The 25904-nt window shown below is 41.2% G+C and overlaps 1 protein-coding gene across 2 annotated transcripts in view; it reads left to right on the top strand.

Annotated features, from left to right (window-relative positions):
* Positions 1–25904, top strand: part of ASCC1 (activating signal cointegrator 1 complex subunit 1) — a 54431-nt gene that overhangs the window by 9490 nt on the left and 19037 nt on the right. For both annotated transcript variants that reach the window (XM_081861962.1, XM_081861963.1), the window contains exons 6-9: positions 14856–14992; positions 17210–17329; positions 21821–21945; positions 23569–23645. In XM_081861962.1, coding sequence (XP_081718088.1) covers positions 14856–14992; positions 17210–17329; positions 21821–21945; positions 23569–23645 — 459 coding nt within the window. The remainder of the gene's footprint in view (positions 1–14855; positions 14993–17209; positions 17330–21820; positions 21946–23568; positions 23646–25904) is intronic.

The raw sequence follows: 25904 nt of genomic DNA, 5'->3' as shown, positions 1-25904 counted from the left end.
AAATTTGATCAGGATGCCCTTGAGTCCATCATCCAAGTTGTTGATAAAGATGTTGAATAAGACCGGGCCCAAGACAGAACCCTGTGGCACCCCACTAGTCACTCTTCTCCAGGATGAAGAGGAACCATTGATGAGCACCCTTTGGGTTCGGTCAGTCAGCCAGTTACAAATCCACTGAGTGGTAGCATAGTCAAGACCGCATTTTACCAGCTTCTTTACAAGAATATCATGGGGCACCTTGTCAAATGCCTTGCTGAAATCAAGGTAGGCTACATCCACTGCATCTACCCCTTCATCTACCAGGCTTGTAATTCTGTCAAAAAACGAGATCAGGTTCGTCTGACATGACATATTTTTCAGAAATCCATGCTGACTATTGGTGATCACAGCATTCCTTTCTAGGTGCTCACAGACTGTTTGCTTAATGATCTGCTCCAGAATCTTCCCTGGTATTGATGTCAGACTGACTGAGCAGTAATTATTTGGGTCCTCTCTTTTCCCCTTTTTGAAAATAGGGACAACATTTGCCCTCCTCCAGTCTGCCGGGACTTCGCCTGTTCTCCAGGAATTCTCAAAGATGACTGCCAGTGGTTCTGAGATCACATCTGCCAGTTCTTTTAATACTCTTGGATGCAGTTCATCTGGCCCTGGAGACTTGAATACATCTAAACTAGCCAAGTATTCTTGTACTATCTCCTTAGTTATTCTGGGCTGTGTTTCCTCTGCTGAACATTTGCTCCAAATTCTTCAGGTCGGGCATTGTTTTCTTTATCGGAGAAGACTGAGGCAAAGAAGGCATTGAGGAGTTCAGCCCTTTCTGTGTCCCCTGTTTGCATTTCACCGTCTTCTCCTCTGAGTGACCCCACTGTTTCTTTGTTCCTCCTTTTGCTACGAGCATACCCATAAAAGCCTTTTTTGTTGCTTTTAACCTCTCTAGCAAGCCTGAGTTCATTCTGTGCTTTAGTTATTCTGACATTGTGTCTACACGTGCTGGCTATTTGTTTGAATTCCTCTTTGGTGGTTTCCCCCCTTTTCCATTTTTTGTACACATCCTTTTTTCATCTTAACTCAGTTAAAAGTTCTTTAGATAGCCACCCTGGCTTCTTTAGGCACCTCCATGTTTCCGTCTCATTGGTATTGCCTGAAGTTGTGCTTTTACTATCTCCCTCTTAACAAACTCCCAGCCATCATGAACTCCCTTTCCTTTTAGTATTACTGTCCATGGGATCTCACCCAGCACTTCCCTAAGTTTTATGAAGTCGGCTTTCTTAAAGTCAAGAAATTGAGTCCTAGTATGCTTGGCTGCTCCTTTCCGCTGTATAGTAAACTTCAGAAGAGCATGATCACTCGCGCCTAATGATCCTTCCACTTCTACCCCACTAACCAGGTCATCAACATTGGTTAGGACCAGATCTAAAATGGCTGTTCCTCTTGTTGCTTCTCCCACTTTCTGGACAATGAAGTTGTCTGCAAGGCCAGTGAGGAATCTGTTTGACCTTATGCTCTTGGCTGAGTTTGACATCCAACAAATATCCGGGTAATTGAAGTCCCCCATTACTACTATCTCCCTTCCTTTTGCATGTTTGGCCATCTGTTCCAGGAAGGCATCATCTATGTCCTCCGTTTGGCTTGGGGATCTATAGTAAACTCCCACAATGAGGTCCCTGTTATTCTTCTCTCCCTTAATTTTGACCCAAATGCTCTCACTTTGGCTTTGAGGTTCTAAATCTTGGATCTCTTCACAGGTATACACATCCCTGACATATAACGCCACTCCTCCTCCTTTCTTGTCTGGTCTGTTTCTCTGAAATAGATTGTATCCCTCCATTATTACATTCCAATTGTGGGACTTATCCCACCAGGTTTCAGTGATGCCTATTATGTCATATTTAGTTTGCTGTACCAAGAGCTCAAGCTCATCTTGTTTATTTTCCATGCTTTGCGCATTAGTGTACAGACATTGAAGTCCATTAATCATTCCCCCGTGTCTCTTATTTAAAGATTTTTTTCCTCCCACCACTAGGTCTGCGTGCTGTTTGCTCCATTTGGTCTATGACATTTGGATGATCATCTTCATCAATTGATAGACTCCTACCTTCAGGAGCACTGTCTCCCTCCCCCACGTTAGTCAGTTTAAAGCCCTCCTGATGAGGTTTCTGAGATTTTTGGCAAAAACATTCCTTCCAACCGTTGTGAGGTGCAGCCCATCGCTTGCCAGAAGTCCATCTTCAAGAAACTGCAGTCCGTGATCTAAGAATCCAAACCGTTCCTGTTTACACCATTTGCAAAGCCAGCTGTTCACTTCCACTATTTTTCCCTCTCCCCCTGGGCCACGTCGTTCAACTGGGAGGACAGATGAGATGACAATTTGTGCATTTAATTGCTTCAATTTCCTGCCCAGAGCCTCGTAGTCTCTTTTGATCTTCTGGAGGCTATTGCTTGCAGTGTCATTGGTTCCCACACGAACCAAGAGGAAGGGGTATTTGTCAGTGGGTTTTATGATTCCTTGCAGTCGTTCAGTTACATCTTGGATCTTAGCCCCGGGGAGACAGCACACTTCCCGAGACATCTTGTCAGACCCACAGATCACTGCTTCTGTTCCCCTCAGTAGGGAATCCCCTATCACCACTACACGCCTCCTCTTAGGTTTGGTTGGGGTTACTCCGTGAGCTGTCCGTTCCAAGGTTGCCTGCACATTCCCTGAGGACTGACTTTGCTGCTCGTCTTCATATACCTGATCGACTGTAATGAGGGAGAGATCCTCAAATGGAGTCTGCTCTTCGTCTTCCATGCTAGGGGAGAGGACCTCAAAGCGATTGTGTATTTCTAAACAATCAGAGCGAACCCTGGGCCTCCTACTTCTTTGAGTCACGTTTCTCCATATATCTGGCTCCTGTGTTGGTGAACTAGCCTCCTTCTCAGGGGAGTCCCCTGTCTCCTCCTTGGTGGAGACAGTGTGCTCTGTTGCTTCCAAGAAGAGCTCCAGCTCTCTTAATTCTGTGGAGCGTAGCTACACGTTCCTCCAGTTGCTGGACTTTGTCTTCTAAGAGGGCAATCAACATGCAATTGCTGCAGGTAAAGCTGCCTGCAACCTTTGGCAAGATGGCAAACATTGCGCCGGAACCGCAGGCGACTGCAGCTGTTCCCTCACCCTCCATCTTGAGAACGTTTCGTTGAGGGTGGCTACAGCGGTCCTCCATCATAAAAAGCGTGAAGACAGGACAGATAACTCCCCCCCAAAAAAACCTAGGTCTCCCCCAACAAACGTTTGAGACTAGCTCCCCTAAATCTAAAAGATGGATCAAACTGCGCATGCCACTAGGTGCGCGCCGCTGCCCTGCAAGCTCTGATAAGCTCCTCCCACAGGTAATCACCTGCCTCAACAGAAACCCTGCCCCCTCTGACCTTTGCACAGGGAGAGCAGCTAATCAGCCACAAAGAAACACACACACCAGAAAACCCTTTTTGCTCCTTCTTCAGTTGCTGCCCTGCAAGATGTTTCCCTTACTAAAGCAAGTATTTCCCCAGCACTGGCGCCTTGCTACTTCCAGGACCTCTAAGCTAAGTTCTGTGGCCTGTCTGTGCAGAAGGGGTCAGAAGTGCGTCCAGTTTACACGGAGTCACTTTCAGAAACTGTGTAGTGTTCCTCAAATGTTGGTATTCCTGGAAAAACAGACTTATACTCTATATATAACTAAATTTTAAGAAAATCCCTAAAAGTTACAGACAAACCAGTCCTTTTATTATCTATTATCTATTATCTATTATTTATCTATATATCTGGAGATCAGTAAGTCTCACAATATATTTATGGCACACTATTTTCATTTCATGTTGAATAGTATTGGCACCTTTCTGGTGAAATTCTGTGTGCAGCCAGATAAAAAACAGCTTCAAACTACTGATACTCTATTCTGAGAAAATAATTTGATAGTGCATCAGAATGTGTGACTCCAGTATTTTATGAGGGTTTAATTGGATTCCTTGAAATCTGACAACATAATCCCCTTTGTCAAAATTCATAGTCTTCACATTTTTAAAACCTAGAATTAAGTCACTGCAAGAGAGACTGGAGTCTGTGAGGTACATTATTTTTTCCACACTTTTCTCTAAACTCTGTTGTATAAAATACACAGCTGCTAGTTAGTAGGAAAAAAACATACTGCTTTCGCATATGTCTCTCATTCATTTCATGGTCAGTTATCCCACCCTTATGTCACTTTATCTCACAGTGGGATGTGCCAGAAAGCAATATTTGCAAACCTATGCTTTGTAGCACGATATGAAAGTATATACAGCTGTGCAAAGCAGCGGGTGAGCTTTTAGGATGCTTAGAACCTGAATATGGTGCTAGTTATGGAAGCTGTATGTGTTTGTTCTTGCTGCTTTTTTCAGCTTCAAAATAGAGCAGTCAGTTAATGATGTCTCTATTCAAATGAGGCTGATTAACAGCCATGTCATTTAAAAAATGGAATAATATCAGGTGTTGAGATTAACATTTCTGCTGGTTGTTGAGCAATGGTACGGAATCTTTCCCTCTCACGATAATAGTTACCATGGCAACCGAACATCCATCATTTATATTGCTGTAGTCTCATGCGTCTGTATATGCTGCAGATAACTCTTCCTCTTTTTTGCTTCATTAGAAAATTAAGGGTGTATTAAAATGTGAAAATTAATAAGCATTGTCCATCTAAGCTTTTACACTGAGCAGACAACTTGTACTGAAGGTCAAGGAACATTTATATTTATTATAAGTTATTTTTATACAAACCACAGATTTCTTTCTCAGAGGAAAGCTATGGTTGCCTTAACAACATCAGAATAACAGCAATTATAATCAAAATTCATAAAAATATCATGCCAGATAACATGGAAAATAAATCTAACACAAATAAGTTGAAATCAAGATGCCTGCTTGAACAGAAAATATATAGCTTGCCTTCTGAAAGAATAAAAGTTTGAATACAAGTGTACAAGTTTAATTTGCCCTGGCAGATGTCTCAGGGGACTAAGTTTTCTCATCAAAGCATCACAGCAAAAAAGGACCCTGCCCTTACTGATTTTATTTCTCAAGTAGCTTCTGCTACTTGCAGCTTGTGGGTTTGTCCCTTCGTTAGTGTCAGTATTTTTATATAGCACAATCAGAGTGCCTAACACTTTACAGAACAGATGAGGCAGGTTCCTTCTCTGACGAGCTTACAATATAAAGTTCAGTGGAAGACATGGGCAGGAGAAATAGGGGTGAGCAAGGAGGCAATGTGTGATTGTGTTGGTTTCACATATTTAGGTTAAGTTGCAGGCTGATTTCCATTAGGGTCCTCAAACTGTTAAAGCAGGAAGGACGAAGCATGTTTAAGACAACTAAAAACTAACGGAAGTTGCTGTGAACAAAGGAGCATATAATTCTAGTAGCATATAAATCAAAAGCAGTGAATGTAATGATATATGCCCAAATAAAGTCAGAAAGATGGAAAGCGCAATTTGATCAAGTCTTTAATTATTGAGTAAATCAAGTACAGTACAGTGGTACCTCAGGTTACAGACGCTTCAGGTTACAGACTCCGCAAACCCAGAAATAGTACCTTGGGTTAAGAACTTTGCTTCAGGATGAGAACAGAAATTGCACGGTGGCGGCAGCAGGAGGCCCCATTAGCTAAACTGTTATCTCAAGTTAAGAACAGTTTCAGGTTAAGAATGGACCTCCAGAACAAATTAACTTCTTAACCCGAGGTACCACTGTACTTGTATTATATCCTCAAATTAAATTTCCAAATTAGAACAAACAAAGCCATGACTATTCCATTGATTGTATTGCAACAATTGATTATTGCCTTCTGAAATGTTTCTGAATAATGACCACCAGGTGGACATACCATAACAAATTATCATATGTAAACTTCTATGAAAAGACTGCTTAATGGTTGGGGAATGAATATTGAAGTTCTGGTCTCAAAGAAGGCAGTAAATCTGATTGGAACAATTGCTGTCCAATCAGCCTGTTAGACAGACAACAGCTCAAGACTCCACCAGTTTCTTTACCAGTAAGTTGCAAGATTGGGCCAATTTAAACAACATAATTTCAAAAGAGCCGGTGGTGTTCAGGAAAGAGAATGATCAGTGTTTTGTACTAAATCACCCAATTAGCAGATATACTAAATATACAAAAAAACACAATCATTTGTAGCTTTTCATGATGTGCCTCCGCCGCTTGTCAGGATCAACTGAAATAAACTGTTGCTGAAATTATGGAGCAGAAACACGGAGGTTGTTGGCCTTCATTACAAAAATCATACAGATACTGCATATGCCATATAATCAGATTTGGGGATACATATCACAAATGGTTATTTGATGGGTGTCATCAAATTAGGTCACAGCTTTAATTATTTGGAGGTTGAATTTTCAGAAAGAGGTACCTACAATTAAGTATGGGGTGTGTATTCAGTAGGGAGTGCCTTCTAAATAAGACACTCTCAGTTCCTCAGTGAAATCTCCCTCGTCTCATATTACAACTCACATTCTGCCTCCGTTATCTGCAGCCAAGATCTCCATCCTCCCCTTTCTGCTTTTAGGCAAGGGTAACAGGTAAAGAGGAGCAGAGACAGTTTATGGTAGTGTGACCCATGTAGTTGCACTGGGCACCACAATGCAGGGAGCGCCCCAACAATGCTGTAGAAGCCAGAGGCAGGGGGCACCAAATTTTAGTGTCACACAAGGCACTGCTGAAATCTGAGAACCCAAAGTCTGCTTCTGAAGGGGAGTGGTGGAATTGCTTGCCTGTTTAAGTGTTCTATCAAGTACTCACCTTTAAGAGTGTTAAAAATGCCTTGATATCTTCACACGTTATCCTTTCTTTTGTTAAAAGTAAAAGAAAATGTCATCTGTTGAAGTATATATGAGGAAGCTAAGATCTGGGGTTTGATGGTGATAGAAGAACTGGAAATAATCTTGGCCACCATTTTCAGAAGTTCTATACTTAGTACTCTCCTGATACATTGACAGTATGCATTGGATAGAGACAGGATTTATGCCTGAAGTTTTTGTAATGCCATTTTTTAATGTATTGCTGTAAATTTCGAAATGGATAAAAACGCATTACCAAGAAAATATTTCCGGGGGGGGGGGGATAAATCTGGAAATAGCTGTAGATCCAAGTACAAACCTAAAATGCAGATATTAAATATTGGTTCCCAGAATCTAAGCAAATGGAGCCCAGACCAGGGCAAATAAAATAAAAATAAATAAATAGGCAGAAGGATTATTTATCTAATCAAGCCATAGATTCCATAGATTCTATGTAACACTGCCCCATGGTTTATTTAGCATTATGTGAATGGTCAAGGGACGCGGGTGGCTCTGTGGGTTAAACCACAGTGCCTAGGACTTGCTGATCGGAAGGTCAGCGGTTCGAAGCCCCGCGACGGGGTGAGCTCCCGTTGTTCGGTCCAAGCTCCTGTCAACCTAGCGGTTCGAAAGCACCTCACAGTGCAAGTAGATAAATAGGGACCGCTCTCTGGCGGGAAGGTAAACGGCGTTTCCCGTGTGCTGCACTGGTTCGCCAGGAGCGGCTTAGTCACGCTGGGCACATGACCCAGAAGCTGTCTGCGGACAAGCGCCGGCTCCCGGCCTCTTGAGCGAGATGAGCGCGCAACCCCAGAGTCGGTCACGACTGGACCTGATGGTCAGGGGAACCTTTATCTTTATCTTTACCTTTTTATGTGAATGGTCAGAAGTGAATGTTGGGCTCACCCACCTACTCCACACCTCTTTCGTTGGTGCAGTTGTGAGGAAGAGCTTAGTGGTATCTACTTACTGGTTTAAAGTAATAAGAGTCTTTCATTTTATCTGAAATGGGAACATAAATTAGTTTAAACTGTGGTTCGATGAAATGAGCCATCATCACAAACTGGTTTGAAAGTGTCTTGCTGCAATTAATAAACCATAGTTTAAACTCACAGCAGTTAGTAATTTTGGGCCATAACAACAAACTGTGGTTATTTTAAATTAGCAATCAGATGTTTCCAATCTTCTTGCTCCCTTTGGAGAAATCACCTTTTAAAATGCGTTTACTGAGACAGGGTTTCCTTTATATACAATAGATGAGCTTACTGTGCACATGGGGTTAGGTTTGAAATACAGTGGTACCTCTGGTTAAGAACTTAATTTGTTCTGGAGGTCCGTTCTTAACCTGAAACTGTTCTTAACCTGAGGTACCACTTTAGCTAATGGGGCCTCCCGCTGCTGCCGCACAATTTCTGTTCTCATCCTGAGGTAAAGTTCTTAACCCGAGGTACTAACTCTGGGTTAGCGGAGTCTGTAACCTGAAGCCTTTGTAACCCGAAGCGTTTGTAACCCGAGGTATCACTGTACTAAGTACAGTTTCTGGTAGATGGCATCTGACAGTTACTAAATTGCATGAGACTGCCATAAGTGAAAGTAGGTCCTGTTATAGATTTTTAACAGGTTGTAAAAATGGTACTTCCAACTGGCTGGCTGGGTGGAAGTTCTTGGTCGCTTGTTGGATGGAAAAGGTGGTCTTCCTGGCATCTCTCCCTAAACCTCTTTTAAGGGCTTATGGGCCTTGCTCAGTGGAGGAGGGTGTGGAATGGAGGGCTGAGAGTGGAAGGGGAATCCCAAAATCAGCAGTGGTACCTTCCATGCCATAGATTATATAAGCTACTATGATGATAAAGTTACTATGGTCTCCTGAGTTCTTTTAAATCATGAGTGAGGAATTGGTGGTTCTCCAGATTTGGTTGGACTACAACTATCACCATCCCTGACCATGAGCTATGGTCTATGAAGCTATGGACTATGAAGAAAACATTGTCGGGGAAAGCCTCAGGAGCCTTATTCTCAATTTTCTCTTTCTTTCAAATTTTAATTTCCTTCATCTGTTTCTAAGCCTTCCAACCTTTAGTATTTCCCACTATATGGAACAATTATGGTTATTTATAGGGTTATAAAGGCTTGCTATTACTTTGTGTCCAGCAGAGGGCAGTGCTAGGAAGGCAGCAGTAGTGGATATCTGAAACTCAATATTTTAAGAGTCTGATGCGCGACTCCTAAACATAAATGTGAAACAAATGATATTGGTTTAAATGGAATGTGCTTCCATTAAAAAAAAAAAGTTTCTTAGATGTTGGAAAGTAGGTTCAGTTTTGAATATACTGCCCTTACCAGCCTCTCCAGGGAGTTCCTCAACAGCTTTGGGGAGGGAAAATGTGAGACTTAAGTGGCTCGACAAGAATTGGCTACCCAGACTTGCATGAGCAAAAATGCTTTCTGCCATTGTTGGATGCAACCCGTCAGCACACGCTGTCTCTTCTCAGTGCATTTACTTAGCTCCATAGTTCTGATGAACTTTTAGGCTGACTTTGATTCTGGGACATTTCTCATGATTCTGGGCAAATTATTCCTTGGCAAACATGAGTAGTTATCCCACATCAAAAATAAATAATTGAACTTAAAATTGAATTGGAAATGGCTTGTGGGCGGGCAGGAAATAAACAACTACAGTCATATCTTGGGATAAATACGCTTCAGGTTGAGCGCTTTCGGGTTGTGCTCCACGGTGACCCGGAAGTAACAGAGCGCGTTACTTCCGGGTTTCGCCGCTCACACATGCACAGATGGTCAAAATGACATCACACGCATGCGCGGAAGCGGCGAAACGCGACACACAGATGCGCTGTCGCATCTTACGCTCTGCTCGCATCCCGAGGTACCACTGTATCTGACTTTAAGAAGACATCTGAAGGCAGCCCTGTTAGGGAAGTTTTTAATGTTTGCTGTTTTATCACTTTATTATTATCAATAATATTCTGTTGGGAGCTGCCCAGAGTGGCTGGGGAAACCCAGCCAGATGAGCAGGGTATAAATATATTATTATTATTATTATTATTATTATTATTATTATTATTATTATAGTTAAGAGGTTTCTTTTTCAGAGCAGGCAAGTATCTAAGCCGAATTATAAGGGCTGTAAAAGCTAGAGCATCTTTTTAGCTTCTAGTGGAGTTCTAAATTCAATTTAGCATTTTAAGAGTGAGCCCCAGCGTACAACTCATCCTACAACAATATAAAAACTGTGACCCTAAGTACACACATTGAGAAGAGGCAGAATGCACTGGACTACTGGTTACTTCATATTTTAGTAATTTGATTGTACTTATGGATACATTGTGTTCTGTTTCTACCATATGTGCAGACCTATTACAGACAATTGCTTTTTAAATGAAATCTAACCACTATTTGCATAGATAATAATATCTAATTACTTTGTCCTTCTGTTACATGAAGCAAGCTGAGTTTGCACCAATGTGTCCAGCTGAATTGAATGTTCGCCTTCTCTGAGGCATTAATAATAACAGTGATAGTATGGTACCAACATTATTGTATTTTATGGAATACAAGAGGACTGCTTTAACTGTTTGGTGGCCATCAAAGATTTCATTGGGTTTATGCACACACAAGGCACAATCCCATAGATAGTAATAGAAAGTCATTGTACACATGTGGCTCTGAACCATTCCAATCACTTTATATCCCTTTGTTGCTTTATCACAATATAACTGATGCATTTACTGCTAGAAACTTACATCTAAGAAAGCTTAGAAAAAAATGGTGACAAGTATCTGAGAAGTAATCTAGTGTTAATGGTAGCTTTCCATTATTCTAATGTGGAGGCTCCAAATTAGTTTGTGTCAAGTTAAATGGTGAAAGAAAATAGAATTTAGATACAGTGGTACCTCGGTTACATACGCTTCAGGTTACATATGCTTCAGGTTACACACTCCGCTAACCCAGAAATAGTGCTTCAGGATAAGAACAGAAATCGGGCTCTGACGGCACGGTGGCAGCGGGAGACCCCATTAGCTAAAGTGGTGCTTCAGGTTAAGAACAGTTTCAGGTTAAGAACAGACCTCCGGAACGAATTAAGTACTTAACCCGAGGTACCACTGTATACAGCTTGTAAGTCTGGTTTAGTCCAGATTTTTGTGAGCGAACTTTCTTCTCTAGCTTTGCTTTACTTAAGAGTTGTTCTAGATATGCTTCTGACTTGCTTTTTTATTAATATTGTTGTTTCTGCTGCTGTTAGGATGCTCAAGTACAACAGGGGTTGTTTGAAGATATTGCTGGGTGCAGATGTAAAGGAAAAATCAATGCAATTCAATGGCACTGCATTGATTACTAAATAGTAAATTATGAACTGGGAGTTTGAACAAGTAATTTAAAGGCTCTTTGTCTTAAAGCAGGCAAGCATCTAAGCAAAACAGCAAGGGCTCAGCAAGCTAGAGCAGCCTGTTGCAACTTTGCTGCAGGCTTTTCTTGGGAAAAGTCCACTCAGAAGCATCATGGGGCTAAATTGTTAAGATTAAAACACATTTGCAGAACAATCCTAACCCCCAACCTCCACTGCTGGGATGCATTTAGGGTATGGGGAGGATTTCCCTTCTGTTTGTCTCTGACCATCAACAATGTGAGTTGTTGACATGCTATGGCTAGTGGTGTTCCCGTTGGTAATAGTCACTTTAAGGGCTCAATATGGGGTGGAATGGCAGTGGAGAGAAGTTGGACCAGCCATGAATTTGCTGGACCCTGAACTGGTCCTGCAGCTAGGGAGGGACTTGATCCAGGTCTCTCTGCTGTTGTCACATGAAGCTGGCACAGCATAAATTAGGTGAAATACTCCTTCCCTTTCCTCCATGGCCAGTGTGAACAGCAGAGCTTCAGATGTGGTGGCAGCTCTCCTTCTCCGTTCAGCCTGCTGTTCCCTTGCTAAGAATTAAGCTTGCGCCTTCAGGTAAAAAGTAAGATCCATTGAACTCAGTAGGTCTTACTTCTGGGTAAACCTACTTAGGATTGTTCTGTTTATACCAGGCATCCCCAAACTCAGTCCTCTAGATGCTTTGGGACTACAACTCCCATCATCCCTAGCTAACAGGACCAGTGGTCAGGGTTGATGGGAGTTGTAGTCCCAAAACATCTGGAGGGCCGAGTTTGCCTATGCCCAATTTAGACCACAATCACTAGGGCTCTGAAAATGTAGTAAAAGATGAGAAGCAGTTGGTTTGATATTTGCAGATAATTTATAGGAAGGAGTTGTGGATCTTCTCTGCTATTAATGGGGCTTCCTCCTGCGAAGCTAGTTCAGGTGTTTCCTAGTGATGTGCAGCATCAGAATAGGAAGCTGTCAGAGCATGTAAGATACCACTGATTCCTGGAAACCTGTAGAGAAGAAATTCAGCTGATTAGGTTGCTGGTAATTATAACATGAAATCTCCTTTCCCCTCCCCCAAGGGATTAGATTGAATATGCCTCTTTTCCTAAAAGCTGCTTATTTATTGTGTTAATATATTTTGTGCACATCATATCTGTGAGCATTACAGAAATTAAAATGAACTGCTGTCAACAGTTGGAACATAACAAACCTGCCCCCTGCTGCCTCCCCAGCTTCTGCGGCTCCCTGTGTTCATTATGGACTAAATGGCTTCTGGGGCTTGTCCCATATTTGAAGAGAAAGCTCATAAGAACAACCACTTTGTCTTTGCAGTATATCCTAAATAAGCTTTCATGCAGAAGAGAATGAGGACCTTTTTCAGCTTTGTTTTTGTACCAGTTGGCAGAATGGAAAGAATGGGAGAGAGAGAGAGCTTTTGTTCTCAGCTGCTTTGAGCATTCCCGTTGAAAGGTGGAATTGACATTAACTGAATTGAATTGAATATTATCAATTTGGCCTCCTTTGTCTGTGAGGGCCTGGAAGGTAGCAGTGACGGTAGTAACGCTTTCCCAATAACATGGGCAGCATTGATAACGGATTCCTAGCTCTGTCTGCAGATTATTGCCCATATTCAGTGAATCTTGGAGTCTGCAGGATCATAACTGGAGTCATAAGATATGGAACAATACAATGGTTTGTTTAAAGCAGTCTTTGCCAACCTGGTTCTGTTCAGATGTTTTGGACTGTAACTCCCTTCAGGCCTGTCCATCATCGCCTTGCTGTCTGAGGTTGATGGGAATTATAGTCCAAAACATCTTGGGGACACCAGGTTGGCATAGACTGCTGTGGAACTTTCTGTTTCTGGAAGATTTCAGCGAATGATTTAAAAGTTTCTGTGTATAAAGGTGGCTGACAAAACTCAAATTGGAGCAGTCTTTCTAAAAGCTTAGAAACAAGAAAAAGCCTTTGTCAAACATCTACTATTCAGGGATCAAGACCTCTGCATTCCTCATACTTGGATCTATTTTTACACTGAATAGATATACTATAGTGATCCCTGACTCTTGGAGGATGTAGGGCCCTAAATCAATGTTCTTGGTCTTTCTTCCAGTTGGTATATTTCTTCCAGTTGGTACAGTTCATTCACTGTTGAAAATTAATTTCCCTGTGTAGATAGTGTTTAAAGCCCTAAACGACTTAGGCCCCAAATAGCTGAAAGACTGCCTCCTTCTCTACAGACCCTCTCTGGTAGTTCTGCCACCCTCAGAAATTCAGGGGGTAGTGGCCTGGGGAAAGGGCATTCTCTCCGTGGCAACCCCTAAGGTATGGAATTCCCTCTTCACAGAGATACATCTGGTGACTTCACTATACAGCTTTCAGTGAATGCTGATGACACACCAATTCACCCCGGCCTTTGGCACCTGAAATGTGTGTTTCCACCCTATTCTGTGACTATTATTTCTTTTTAACATTTTTAATACCAAATTTTAAATTGTTGTTACTGTTGTGGGACCTGCTGATGAAGGGTTGGTAATACATTTAGTCATCATAATTCCAGGGTCCTTGTGTGGCAGAGCCCCCTGCTACTCCAACGCTTCCTGCATCACCCGGTGTCTCCTGCCATGCACTGTCATCTGACACACATGCGCCCCAGCCTTGCTGGTGCCACGCCTAGCCACGGCATATAGCTATTCCAGTGTGATACATATTGCTAGCAGCTCCCATGTGTGCAGCGCATAGGCAGGCGTCAAACAAGATGAGAGTAAGGGTGTGTTGATTCTACAGCCTGCATCACTGTATATGTGGCTGGGGAGTAGCAAATGATCTGCCACTTTGCTCCTTCAAATAAGACTTGCATATAAGAAAGGGAGTCATTAGCTGGCCCCCTGCTGTGCAGCATCACTTGGGTTTCTGAAATGTAAAAATTAACAATGTGGTTGAATGGAGACAAGACAATTACCTGTAGGGAAATTACCTTTTCTAAAGCAGCTATGAAGATAAGAGCTAACTGATTTTAAAATGCAGCAGCCAGCAAAATGTAGGAAATTATGTAATGTAATTTGAATACATTTATCTGGGCATTTTTTAGTTTGCTTTTTAAAAAAAAAACAATATTTCCTATTTGTTGCTATTGCCATGTTATTATATGACTTTAATTTTGCATGTCACCCATTTTGAATTCTGATCATCAGACGTTCTACTTCAAAAATCTGGAGTTCGTTAATACCTTTCTCGGAAGCAAGCAAAACATTACAAAAAGTTATTGAGTTTTCGAGAATTCTTCAATTAGGCAAGATGTTACACAAAATAGGGGATTGGGAGAGAAGGAAAAAGAAATAAAGTAAAATTGGGCTGGATGTTTAGCTATGAGGTTACCTTGAAGACTCAGCTACAAGATGGAGATAGCAGTTGAATAAGTCTCCCTGAGATGCTACAGGTACCTGGTTACAAATCTGTGAGATTGGAATAAAGAACCAATAGCTGCTCCACAGCTATTGGAGCTCCACAGCTCCACAGTAATAGAGATCTGCTCTATACCTTAAAAGCGACACAGATTCCTAGATATGCAAAAGTAAAGAGAAACATGAATTTCTGATGTCACTCAATGAATTTCTCAATGTTTCTACAGGACTATGGTGTCAGTAGTAGCCTGTTCCAGAACCCTGCCAAGCTCCATCTGACTATTGGGACACTGGTACTCCTGAATGAGCAGGAAATCCAGAAGGCCCAAGAACTCCTACAGAGGTGTAAAGAAGACTTTGTTGAGTGAGTAAATTGAAAGCACTTGGGATGCCATAATCCAGCTGCAGCACTCAAAAAGAAGTACTGGTTCTAGGGCCAGGGTAACTTAGAGGGGTGTGGGGTATCCCAGCTTGCAGCAGTTCAGCAAACCATTATTAGGAGTAAATGAAAAGCCTACACAATACAAGGACCTAATTGCACTTTGTTCTTGATATAAACCATTTAGAAGCATCTCTTTGCTTGCAATCTTATTATAACCTAGCGTTTCTCTCTCTCTTACAGTAGCTGGTTTTATTTGTACATGAACAAAGATTGATTCTCCCCTCCTGGAAGTGCATGAAAAATGTGATTGCCTTGGCACTTTTTCACTAGCAGAGCCTTTGGCAAATAGCTCCCCCCACTCAATGGTCGTATATCCCTGAGATTAATTTCCGAAACAAGTCGAAGGTAGAGAGTATTGAACTGTATTTTAAAAATAAGCTCTAATACAGTAGATCAGTGATTCTACGGTGTAGGAGTTGTCATAATCTACTACACAAAACCATAGTCTTTGAGCTGTAGAATTAGCAAGCTGTGAAACTATGAATCTCCCCCCCCCCAATATTTTTTTCACTTCCAATCTTTTTGCAAGGACTTTTTAGCAGAATGATTCCTAGCTTGCAGGGTGAGACCCGCAGATGAGCTTGCAAATGATGAGCATATTTTTTTAGCAGGTAAGCACATTGGTGGCAAATGCAAAGTGAGTTATGGCCAGGGGCTTGTCTCTGACCTTGCTTTGGGCTTCAGAGGCACTTGAAATCAGTGAGGTGCTCAGAAGTGGCAAGAAGCCTTACTGTGCCCCTGAAGCCCAAAGCAAGGTCAGAGATGAGCCCCTGCCCATCTCTTACTTTACATTCCTTTTGTGACTGCAGGCTTGAGCCTCCCACCACTCTCTCCTAAGGAAAAGGGGGCTGATGGAGAGGGCTTGGCCCTGCTTTGCTGAGCTTCAGAGTCACTCTAATGCAGCAAAATTTCTCACTGCTCAGTGCCTCCAAGTGCAACGACAAAGATTTTATCCATAGCAGGAGGATTGGTGGCAGTCACAAAATTGACCTGGTTTATTGAGGCCAGCTCAAAGTTGAGGACTTCTGGACCCAGTTTTGCATCGCAGGACGCTTGTGTGTGTGTCACCAAGTTGACATTAGTGTGTGATGAGGACTTGGCAGCACAATGAGCAACATGCTTTTCTAGATTGTTTGTTTAAATTGTCAGAGAAAAGGCCTTTGTCTGCGTTATTCAGGGAGCAGCTAGCTGCATGGATTCTGATACTATCCACAGAAATAGATAAAATTCTCATCCTTTGCTTTAATATTTGACAGTATTTGGCAGTTTATTATGTATGGAAAAGATGCTACAGTTGTTTGTACTCTTTAACAGTTAAATATTACTAGCACTGTGCTGTATAGTATCTAGAAGTTGCTGCATGTAAAGCTTGCAATCTACATTAATAATGACAGGATTTAATTTTCCTCTATCTCAGTGAATCCCTGTGATGACCTCATATGAACTGACCCTCATATGATCATACAACATTCCATTTGATGGGACCATTAATACAGCCTGTGACACTCTATGTGGCAAAATAATCTGAATGTCTTCATTATAAGTTTCACAATGAGACATAAATCTGTTGGGGCTTAGGAGGCCTGGAGGCATTGCTCTGTATGATTCAATGTTCTATAGTGTAAGATTGTTGTGAGCTGAATCCATTGGGTTATAGTTGGCTAACGTGCTCAGAGCAGATGCACTGAAATTAATTGAACTAAGTTAGGTTTATATGATTCTAGAAACAGCAGAAACAAGGGCAAAAGTCAATAGTGATGAACAATCCATTCTGTCTTCTAGGGACGAAAGGGTAGGTATTCTGGGGAATTTGCTGGGGACAGGATATAGTTGTGAATTCTGCCGATGATCATTTTATTTTGTATGATTTTCTGTTCAAAAAAGTATTCTCAAGCAGCATACAAAGGCTTAAAAGAAAATAATGAAAATAAAAAATTAAATATGCATCAAACTACTGAAATAACAGCCGCACTAAAATATATAAATTTAATTGAAGTAATCCATAAACCTCCATTAAAAAGTGGGGGAGAAACTGTGTTGGTGAATTGGTGTAGCCTAGTGCAGCTGACCAAGTGAATTATGCATTTGCCAAATCTTAAATATGAACTGTGTTTGGTGTTTTCCCCCTCTTTCAAACAGCTCAATTGCTGGAGGCAAACCACTAACTGTAGAAGTAGCAGGTGTAGAGTACATGAATGATGATCCAGCCATGATGGATGTTCTCTATGCAAAAGTTCATATGAAGGATGGCTCTAACAAGTAAGTTTCCCCCTGCTTTTTTAATTTAAAAAAATCATTTTCATTCCACAAAGTGATTATATATGAATTTGCAAAAGTAATATAATGACTCTTGAGAAGGCTCTCAACCTCTGAGTTTGATTGTTTCTGCCAGAAAATATACCGCAAGATATCCAGGAGATAAAGGTTATTGCAACCTCTTTGTAGGTAAAGAAGGGTCTGTAATGAGTTTGCCCTTGGGCTGATAACAAGTAGTATTACTGAGAGAGATAATTATGGAGTATCCACCTGTGCAGTTTCTGCTTAATGTTGATACTCCTGAAAACTAGAAACTGTTTCCACTCTCGTTAGTTCTAATTTACCGTATTTTTCGCCCTATAGGATGCACCGGCCCATAGGACGCACCTAGTTTTTTGGGGGGGAAATCAAGGAAAATTTTTTAATCCCCCCCCCCAGGTTTGTGCAGCTATCCCCAAGCTAGAAGAGGGAGACGGAGCGCTCCGTCTCCCTCTTCTGCCTTCAGGGACAGCCTCTGTGGGGCAGCGGCTTGCCCTGAGCTTGTGGAGCTTGCTTCTCCCCCCCCCCCCCCGCCAGCCTCCAGACCAGGTCTGGGAATAGTGGGGTGGCGGCGCCCCGCCTCCCCGCTATCCCCCGAGCTTGTGGGGCTGGCGATGGGGAGAAGCAAGCTTGCTTCTCCCTCCCCCCCCCGCCAGCCTCCAGATCAGGTCGGGGAATAGCGGGGTGGCGGTGCTATGCCTCCCTGCTATCCCCCGAGCTTGTGGGCTGCAGGCTGCTGCCCGCAAGCCCTGCGAGCCCGCGGGACCTCCCGCCAGGCTTGCAAGGCTTGCGGATAGCTTCCTGAAGCCTGCATTCACCCCATAGGACACACACACATTTCCCCTTCATTTTTGGAGGAGAAAAAGTGCGTCCTATAGGGCGAAAAATACGGTACATATGTGGTTGAAATTCTTACCACTGCTAGCTAGTGGCTGCATTCACACATATGTGGGTGAACCTGAAAGGGCCCAAACAGTGCATCAGGCTTGTGCACTCCCCCCTCCCATCTTCTCTTTCCATGCAGTCAGGAGCAAGACGACTTCAGCAGAGTTTTGTTTCACTTTTAAAGTGTTAGGTTTGAACCACAGATTCTGATTTAAAACCAGGATCTCTGATGCACATGGTGGTGCTGAGCCAGAATTCTTTAAAAATGAAACTAAATGCTGCTGAAGTCCTGGCCCCATGGAAGGCAGAGAGAGGAAGGGGGAGCATGGAAGCTGAAAACTTTGCTTGGACCCGTTCAGACTTGTCTAGATGGCTAACCTGCGAGAATGTGGCCCCTGTCTTTTCAACTGACTGCTAAGTCACATTGTTATCACAATTTTGTAATGCTCTTTACTTTGCCTACTTGCAAAGTATGAATGTTCATTTATTTTGTATTCAGTGTTGTCACTACCTTCCCTAAGAAACCAGTTTAAATATAGACCAGGCCATTCCTTTTGTTTTCTTTTCAAATGTATATTGAATGTTTCAATTTCTTTCTTTCTTCCCTTTGAAATGTATCTGTGGTTTCCTGAAAAGAAGCATCAGAGTAAATAGTTACAGCAAAATTAAATAAACAAGATTTAAATGTATCATTTCAAATTAATCCTCAGCTTTTGTTAAAATAAGGACTACCATGTTTTTATTTGCTTTAGCTTTCTGCCTTGCAAGGAATCTGATCTGTAGGATCAGTGGTAGAGACAGATCCTAATTACTTTGGGATTTTACAGTTTCAAAGACCAAGTGTCCATTGCTTCATAGCTTTCTCACTACCCATTAACTGGATTCTGTGCTACCAGGACATACATACTTGGGATGATATAAAAGCTAAGGCACTTGGATTTAATAGATATACTCAGTAGATTCCATGAGTTTAATAACTAATAGTAACATACAGTATTAGTTACTCTGATACCTTAAGAAAAGTGACTGACTCTTTCAACACTTAGGATTATAAAATAAGTTCTTGATCCATCCTTTATATGGCAATGTGAGAAGCAAATATCCTTTCTGATTTTTGTTTGCTTCTGAATAGTTGATTTCCCAAAGCATAAGAGTTCCCATTTCCCTCCTTTGCCTTGGTGATGCTGGAGACTGTGTTTAGACTGTGTGGGGTGGGGTGGGGGGAGACAGTGAAATAAGGTTATGCTCTGATGGTTCGCAAGTAGCAAAGACTTTGTAATTCATTTTAATTTGTCTCATTTCTTTGATTAATTTTATAACATAATAAAGCACCATTTTCACTTGAGCTATTTTGTTAATTTGTTTTAGTATCATCTGTGATGATACTTCTTTCATTTGTCATCGCTAATTTTAAAAGTCACTGATGTATCACCAGAAATAAAATGATGAGGGGCAAAACATAAGATTCAATCAGTAAGACTAGAAATTGGCCAGTAACTGCTTCAAAGGGACAGCTCAAAGCTAGCAGGCTGTAGCGTTAGCTCATCAAGGATTGTCAAGCAAATGGTGACCAGAGAGGGAGAGGGAATAACCTTATTACTGTTCCATCTCTGAGTAAGACCTAAAGGGCCAAGGTGGCAACTTATAGCTGGAAAGGGATGAGCTATCTGGCAAATTATGTTGCTAATGGACTTAGTGACAAGATTGTATAAGACTTCCCATTTGTGTGATGATTTCCCATTTTAATGAGCAGGAATGTTTGGTTTTAATGAATGTTCTCTGTCCATGGTGCTATGAATCTTGCTCAGTCCTTGCAAGGAAGAAAACATATTGAAGAGCTACGGGGCTTTAGAAATGTGTTCATCCCCTAGTGCACACATTTAGCTTGCAGTTAGCACAAATATGAATCATCACACTTTTGTGTGGGGAGATTACTTGTATGTTCTAACAGGGACAAGTTCCTGTACACTTATTGAACTTCCTGATTCCCGTATTTGACCTTTCAGAAACATTCAGTTGTAAACTGGAATTAAACTGATGCCTTTAAGATGATGTAGAACCAGTGCTTTTCTTTTTGGAAAAAAAGTGGGGGAACTCGCCACGAAGTTTGTTTGTTTGTTTGTTTATTGCGGGTCCAGTCATAGTGCCACCGCCCCCATGGGCAGTGGCTAAATGTAAGATGTATTTAATAAACTCAAGCAGACAATGATCTGGATTAGAAATGGACACAACTTTATTGCTTACAGATATAGGTGGATTTTTGGCTCAGGCATTGGTTATATATCTGCTCCAGTCCCCCTGCCATATATATGTGTGTGTGTATGTATGTATGTGTATATATATATATATCCACTTATAGAAGCAATATAGTTCATTATGATCGATGTCATCAGAGACAGCTAAAATCTCACGGCAACTCTATACAGTTCTAGCTGCTTTGGTCAACTGCTCATTTTTGGGAAGGCGCTCTAAGCTGAGAGCATTGCTTTGCCTCTTTTCTATCACTTTCTGTCCTTCCACTTTTCCTGTGGAGAACCATGATCTCAAGCCGGAGCTGAAATGGTGAGGAAAGCTGCTGTATATGGTGACCTCATGTTTTACTTCTGTCTGAATTCCATCACTGTGCTTTAAATTGCGTAAGGCAGAATAATTCATTCATAAGCACCAGCCTTGGAAAGCATTCCCAGATAAACCATGCATCTGAGTTGTACCGCAGCAGATTAAACCAAATGGGTTCAATTATGCTTGGCAGTGAATAAACAAAAAACGATCCATCTGACTTGTCTCTAAATACATCTTAACACTTGACTGTAAATGTTTCGGGTTATTCTGGCAATGTTCAGAAAACAAACATGCCCAAATAAAGCTCCACCCTGTGGCTGTGTGCTGCAGGTTAATTCCAAAATGAATGTGATGTGCACACCCAAATAAAACAATCCTGTATGATGACCTGCCTGTGCACTACATTGTCCTAGAAATGTCTGCATTGTAGGGTAGGGGAAGGTGTAGTATTGCTAGGGTTAAGCAAGGTATCGTCAGTTCCCAGCTACATTGTTTTATCACCTCTGTCACTAGAGACGATTAGTGACAGGTACCAGCATGACTTGAAGAAGTGCTTGTGATTCAGAGGTGATTTCTTTATCTCAGACAAGCATCCTTGGCCAAGTTTCTGATTTCCACACTACAAAGTTGTACATGCAACAAGATAAATTGTTTTTAGCATGATATCAAGCCATCTTCAGGTGGGGTCAGTATATTTTTGGTCTTAAGAACATAGTTTTGTCATCTCATCCCATGATTGATCCCTTATCTAGGCTTGCCTTGTATTCTAAACCCAGTGACAAATGTGACTGAAACATTTTTTTCTGTATTCCAGACCTGCCAATTCCAACTTTCACCACTAATATCTCCCTACCTTGAAGCAATGACAGGCTGTAAATGCAACATCTGTTGTTTTAGTAACAACAATTTTATGTATTTTTCCTCGCAGGGTTATGAACATACAATTATGTATCCCATTACAGTAATGAAAAAATTGTGGCTTTCCTTACTTCCTTTCCCTTTCCATAGGCTCCAACTCATAGCAGATAGACTGACAGATCGGTTTGTGACCTCTGGACTAATGATGAAAGAGTGGGATCGGGTGAAACTCCATGCTACAGTCATGAACACAATCTTCCGGAAAGATCCTAGTGGTGAGCATTTGTTAAGGTTATATAGCTACCACTTTGATCTCTGAAATTGTTATATGATTCCTGTGTTTGGTGTTGCTCATTTGTTATTGTTTTGTGACCTTTAGGCATAAGATAATTGGTTCATGACTCTCAAAAGGAGTAGGGTTCCTTCATTAAGGTTACACAGTACAGAGCAGAGAAGAAATCTTTTGTTAAAACATTAAACACACTGTTTATATCTGGCAGAAATTGGCTCTTTCTTCTCCTTATGTCTGATGAAAGTTAGGGTATTGTATTGCTTTTTAGACAAGACTGTTACTGTCTTCATTCGTATTTCCTGTATCTAAAAAATGGATTTGGTTAATGCTAGGTACTTCCAGGCTCCTGTATTGTTTTGTTTTGTTTTGTTTTGTTTTGTTTTAGTGAGAATGACTATATCAGTAAATAGAATAGTAACTGAATAATTGAACTGAACCCTGAACATGCCTTGCACTAATTCTAACATACTGCTTACAGCAAACTATGACAAGGACATTTCCTTAAGTCACTCTGTGCATTGCATATTTTAAGGCCATAAGAACTACCATGCTAAGTTCATCCAACTAACTGTATATCAAGATTTTGTCTTTGATTTTAGCTGATGGAACAAATAGGACACTTAATAGATGTGTTTGTGTGATGTCTGCATCTGAAAATTCAGACTTTCTATCAAAGAGTCCACACAATCTCAAATCTTGTGCCTGAGCTGCAAATTAAAAATTATAAAAATTCTTAGTCCACCACGGTTTTTACTATCTTTCCTGGAAGCAGTTCTCACAGGTGAACAGGTAGCTTGCTGCTTACAAGCCTGAATTACAAACTACTGCTCATGTTTATTTTTAACAAATAGACAACTTCCAAAAGTCGTATTTTCAGATAGCTGGTTTGCACAACATAGTAAGCCAAACTATGGCTTAGTGAGATAGCATTGAAGTTTTTTATTGATTGTAGCTTGTGGTTAGTGAGGAGAGAACCACTGTTTCCAGTTCTTATGATATGCTAAGGCTAGCTACACATTGGCTTAGCTCAGTGCAATGCAACAGCTTGTTCCTTGCTATCATAAGGGCTAGAATTTTGAGGGGTTTTTAATGAAACATGAACATCTCAGAAATCATATTGGTGGCTTGTGAGGAGAATATGTAGATTGCAGAGTAACAGAACCCTAGCTAAGGGGTAATTCATCTTCTTGAGTTTGTTCTCAAGATACTGGCATTGAGAGATTAGAGACACCTTGTGAACAAGGATGCATTGCCCAAGTGCTTACTTTTCCTCATTGGTTTTAAATATATACTATGCAGAGTGATCAGATATTTGATGCTGGACTTGGTAATTCAAGAGATGAGAGAATGCTTTATTGCTGAAATGTGCTTTGACAGAGCACTGAGTATTACACTCTAGTTTCCCCTTGGATGATTCTATTACACTGAGCTGTCAGCCCTGCATAATCCTTGCAACAATATTGATGACTGTAGGAATTTTGACATGATACTTTGGGAAATAATTTGCAGGTTTTCTTTCTTGTATAAAAGGTGAGTGCAGAGTTGTATTCCATGTGTGAAAAAACCATTTTAGGATGAGCTGTAATTTGATATATTTATTTTGCAGCTGAAGAGCAAAGTAATAGATCTGCAGGCAAATTTTTCAAGGAAAGGGAGTCATTTGATGGACGAAATATATTGAAGGTCAGTGTGAAGTAGGCTTGTTTAGCTTATGTTAAATGACATCCCAGGTGAAATTAAAAATAAATTGCAAACTTGCAGCTGTATATTGTATCTATGATATCCTAATTGGCGGGAGAGAGGATGGACTATTGTATGTACTATGTATGTATGTACTTAAAAAGAATGTATGTACTAAAAGGAAAGGAATTCAGTCTGAAATGCTGTTGGCATGTCTTACATGTGCAAAATGTATAAATGACACTGACATGTGGAGGCACATTGACTGAACTAAGTGAGATCCTAATATAGCTATTAGATATGTGATTGCCGATGCATGGGTCCTTTTGGACCCAGAAGAAGGTGGAATGGGGGCAGAATGGGGTGGGGCACACATATACAGATATTGAAACTGTAGTCCAAAGCAGGTAGCCATAGTTTACCAGTGGGAACAAAATGGGAAACTCTGTTTAGTTAGAAATGCCTGCATTTCATTCAAGCATGTAATGAGAAAGGTGGCAATACTTTGCTGTCTATGCAGCCAAAAGAGTTGTTCATATCTTGGCATGTCAAACCCAGGTAGTATTATCCAAGCATAGTTATTGTGTGTGTTTGTGTGTGTTTGTGTGTGTGTGTGTGTGTGTGTGTGAGTGTGTGTGTGTGTGTGTGTGTGTGAGAGAGAGAGAGAGAGAGAGAGAGAAAGACAGACAAAGACATACAATAATAAATACTTAATTGCAACACAGCAGAAAAGAATATAAGCTGTCATTAGGTCTACCTTAAGCTACTTTTGAGTCCTTCATTCCTTGAACATTTCCCAAATACTTAGATTTTTAAAAGAAGCATACATTCAAGTAGTTCATTCATCTCCCACCTGTCCCATCTTCCTGCTTGGCAACAAGTTAAAGATTGTGTCATTTGCAGACCAGTTGTTTTTTAGAAGCATTAATTGTGGGGTTAATTTTTTTTATTTTTTTTTACTGTTCCAGCCAACAGAACCATTGGCTGTTTGATGCATGAAAGAATGCTGCTAATTTCCCCCAAGCACGCCTTCTTTTAAGAAACACCATCTTTCTCCAACACCCCCACATTCTTTCGCCACTCATTTGGCATTTCCCTCCTCGTTGCCAACTGCCCAGAGGAACACCCACTGGCACTAATTAAGCATGACTCATAACTGGCAGTAGAGCCCTGACAGCCCGACCATTGATCAGTGATGCATTCTTTTGAATTTTGCTCTGATAGGCACTCTTACCCCTGCCATTTTATATTAGTTACATTCTTCTGCTAATTCTCCTTGCAAAGTAGTTTCCTTAGGTTTAGAGACAGAAGCCCAAATGTCAGATTGGTTACGAATGCAGCTGCAGCGACTGTCACAGCATACCAGCTGCATCCTGCCATCTAAATGCAATGTGCTTTACAAACTCACCCATTCTCCCTTACTCCTTAAATCGTAGTCTTTCATTTTTTTTTACTTCCAGTCCAAATTACGTATTGTTGACTTGTTATTTGCTTTGTGGATGCTTATGCAACCAGCTCAGTGATTGGGGTTAATTCTCCCAGTCGGATAACTTTCAAATTGGTTTGATAACTGAAAATGAGAGCATGCCAGGTAAGAACAAGCCCCCTTTTATAGAGCATAACCAAAAGAGGTCGAGCAGTAGTATAAAGAAATCTCATTTGGAAGTAGTAATTAAAGTATATTTGCAAACTTCAAGTGGGAACAGCCAAAAGAAAGTGCACAGCTCAGGCACAAGCTGATGAACTTCCTGCAGCAACTTAGGCACAGGCCTATTTTTTAAAACTCTTTTTCATTTTTGTTCTGCTGTGATACTGGACTGGCACCGTTTCAGCCACCGATACACCTCCAGTGGCATTTTCTTCCAAAATATGCCACTGCAGATAGCCTTTCCAATAACCTTTTCTGTTATAAATGTAGATTTTTTTTTATTTTGCAGTCATTACATGCCAGTGTAGATCTTTGAGATCTATTAACTCACCTTGAATTAATTTCATTCACATCAGCACATCTGCCAGTATCTTCCAACAATTATTTAATGCTTCACAATAAGCAATATGCAGGGACGCGGGTGGCGCTGTGGGTAAAACCTCAGTGCCTAGGATTTGCTGATCGTAAGGTTGGCGGTTCAAATCCCCGCGGCGGGGTAAGCTCCCATCATTCGGTCCCAGCTCCTGCCCACCTAGCAGTTCGAAAGCACCCCTAAGTGCAAGTAGATAAATAGGGACCGCTTTATAGCTGGAAGGTAAACGGCGTTTCCGTGT

This window comes from Podarcis erhardii, assembly GCF_964252035.2.
Source record: "Podarcis erhardii genome assembly, chromosome: 5".
In the NCBI taxonomy this organism is placed as follows: domain Eukaryota; kingdom Metazoa; phylum Chordata; class Lepidosauria; order Squamata; family Lacertidae; genus Podarcis; species Podarcis erhardii.
The sequence above is the reverse complement of the archived record's forward strand: the minus strand, read 5'-3'. Positions and strand labels throughout refer to the sequence as shown.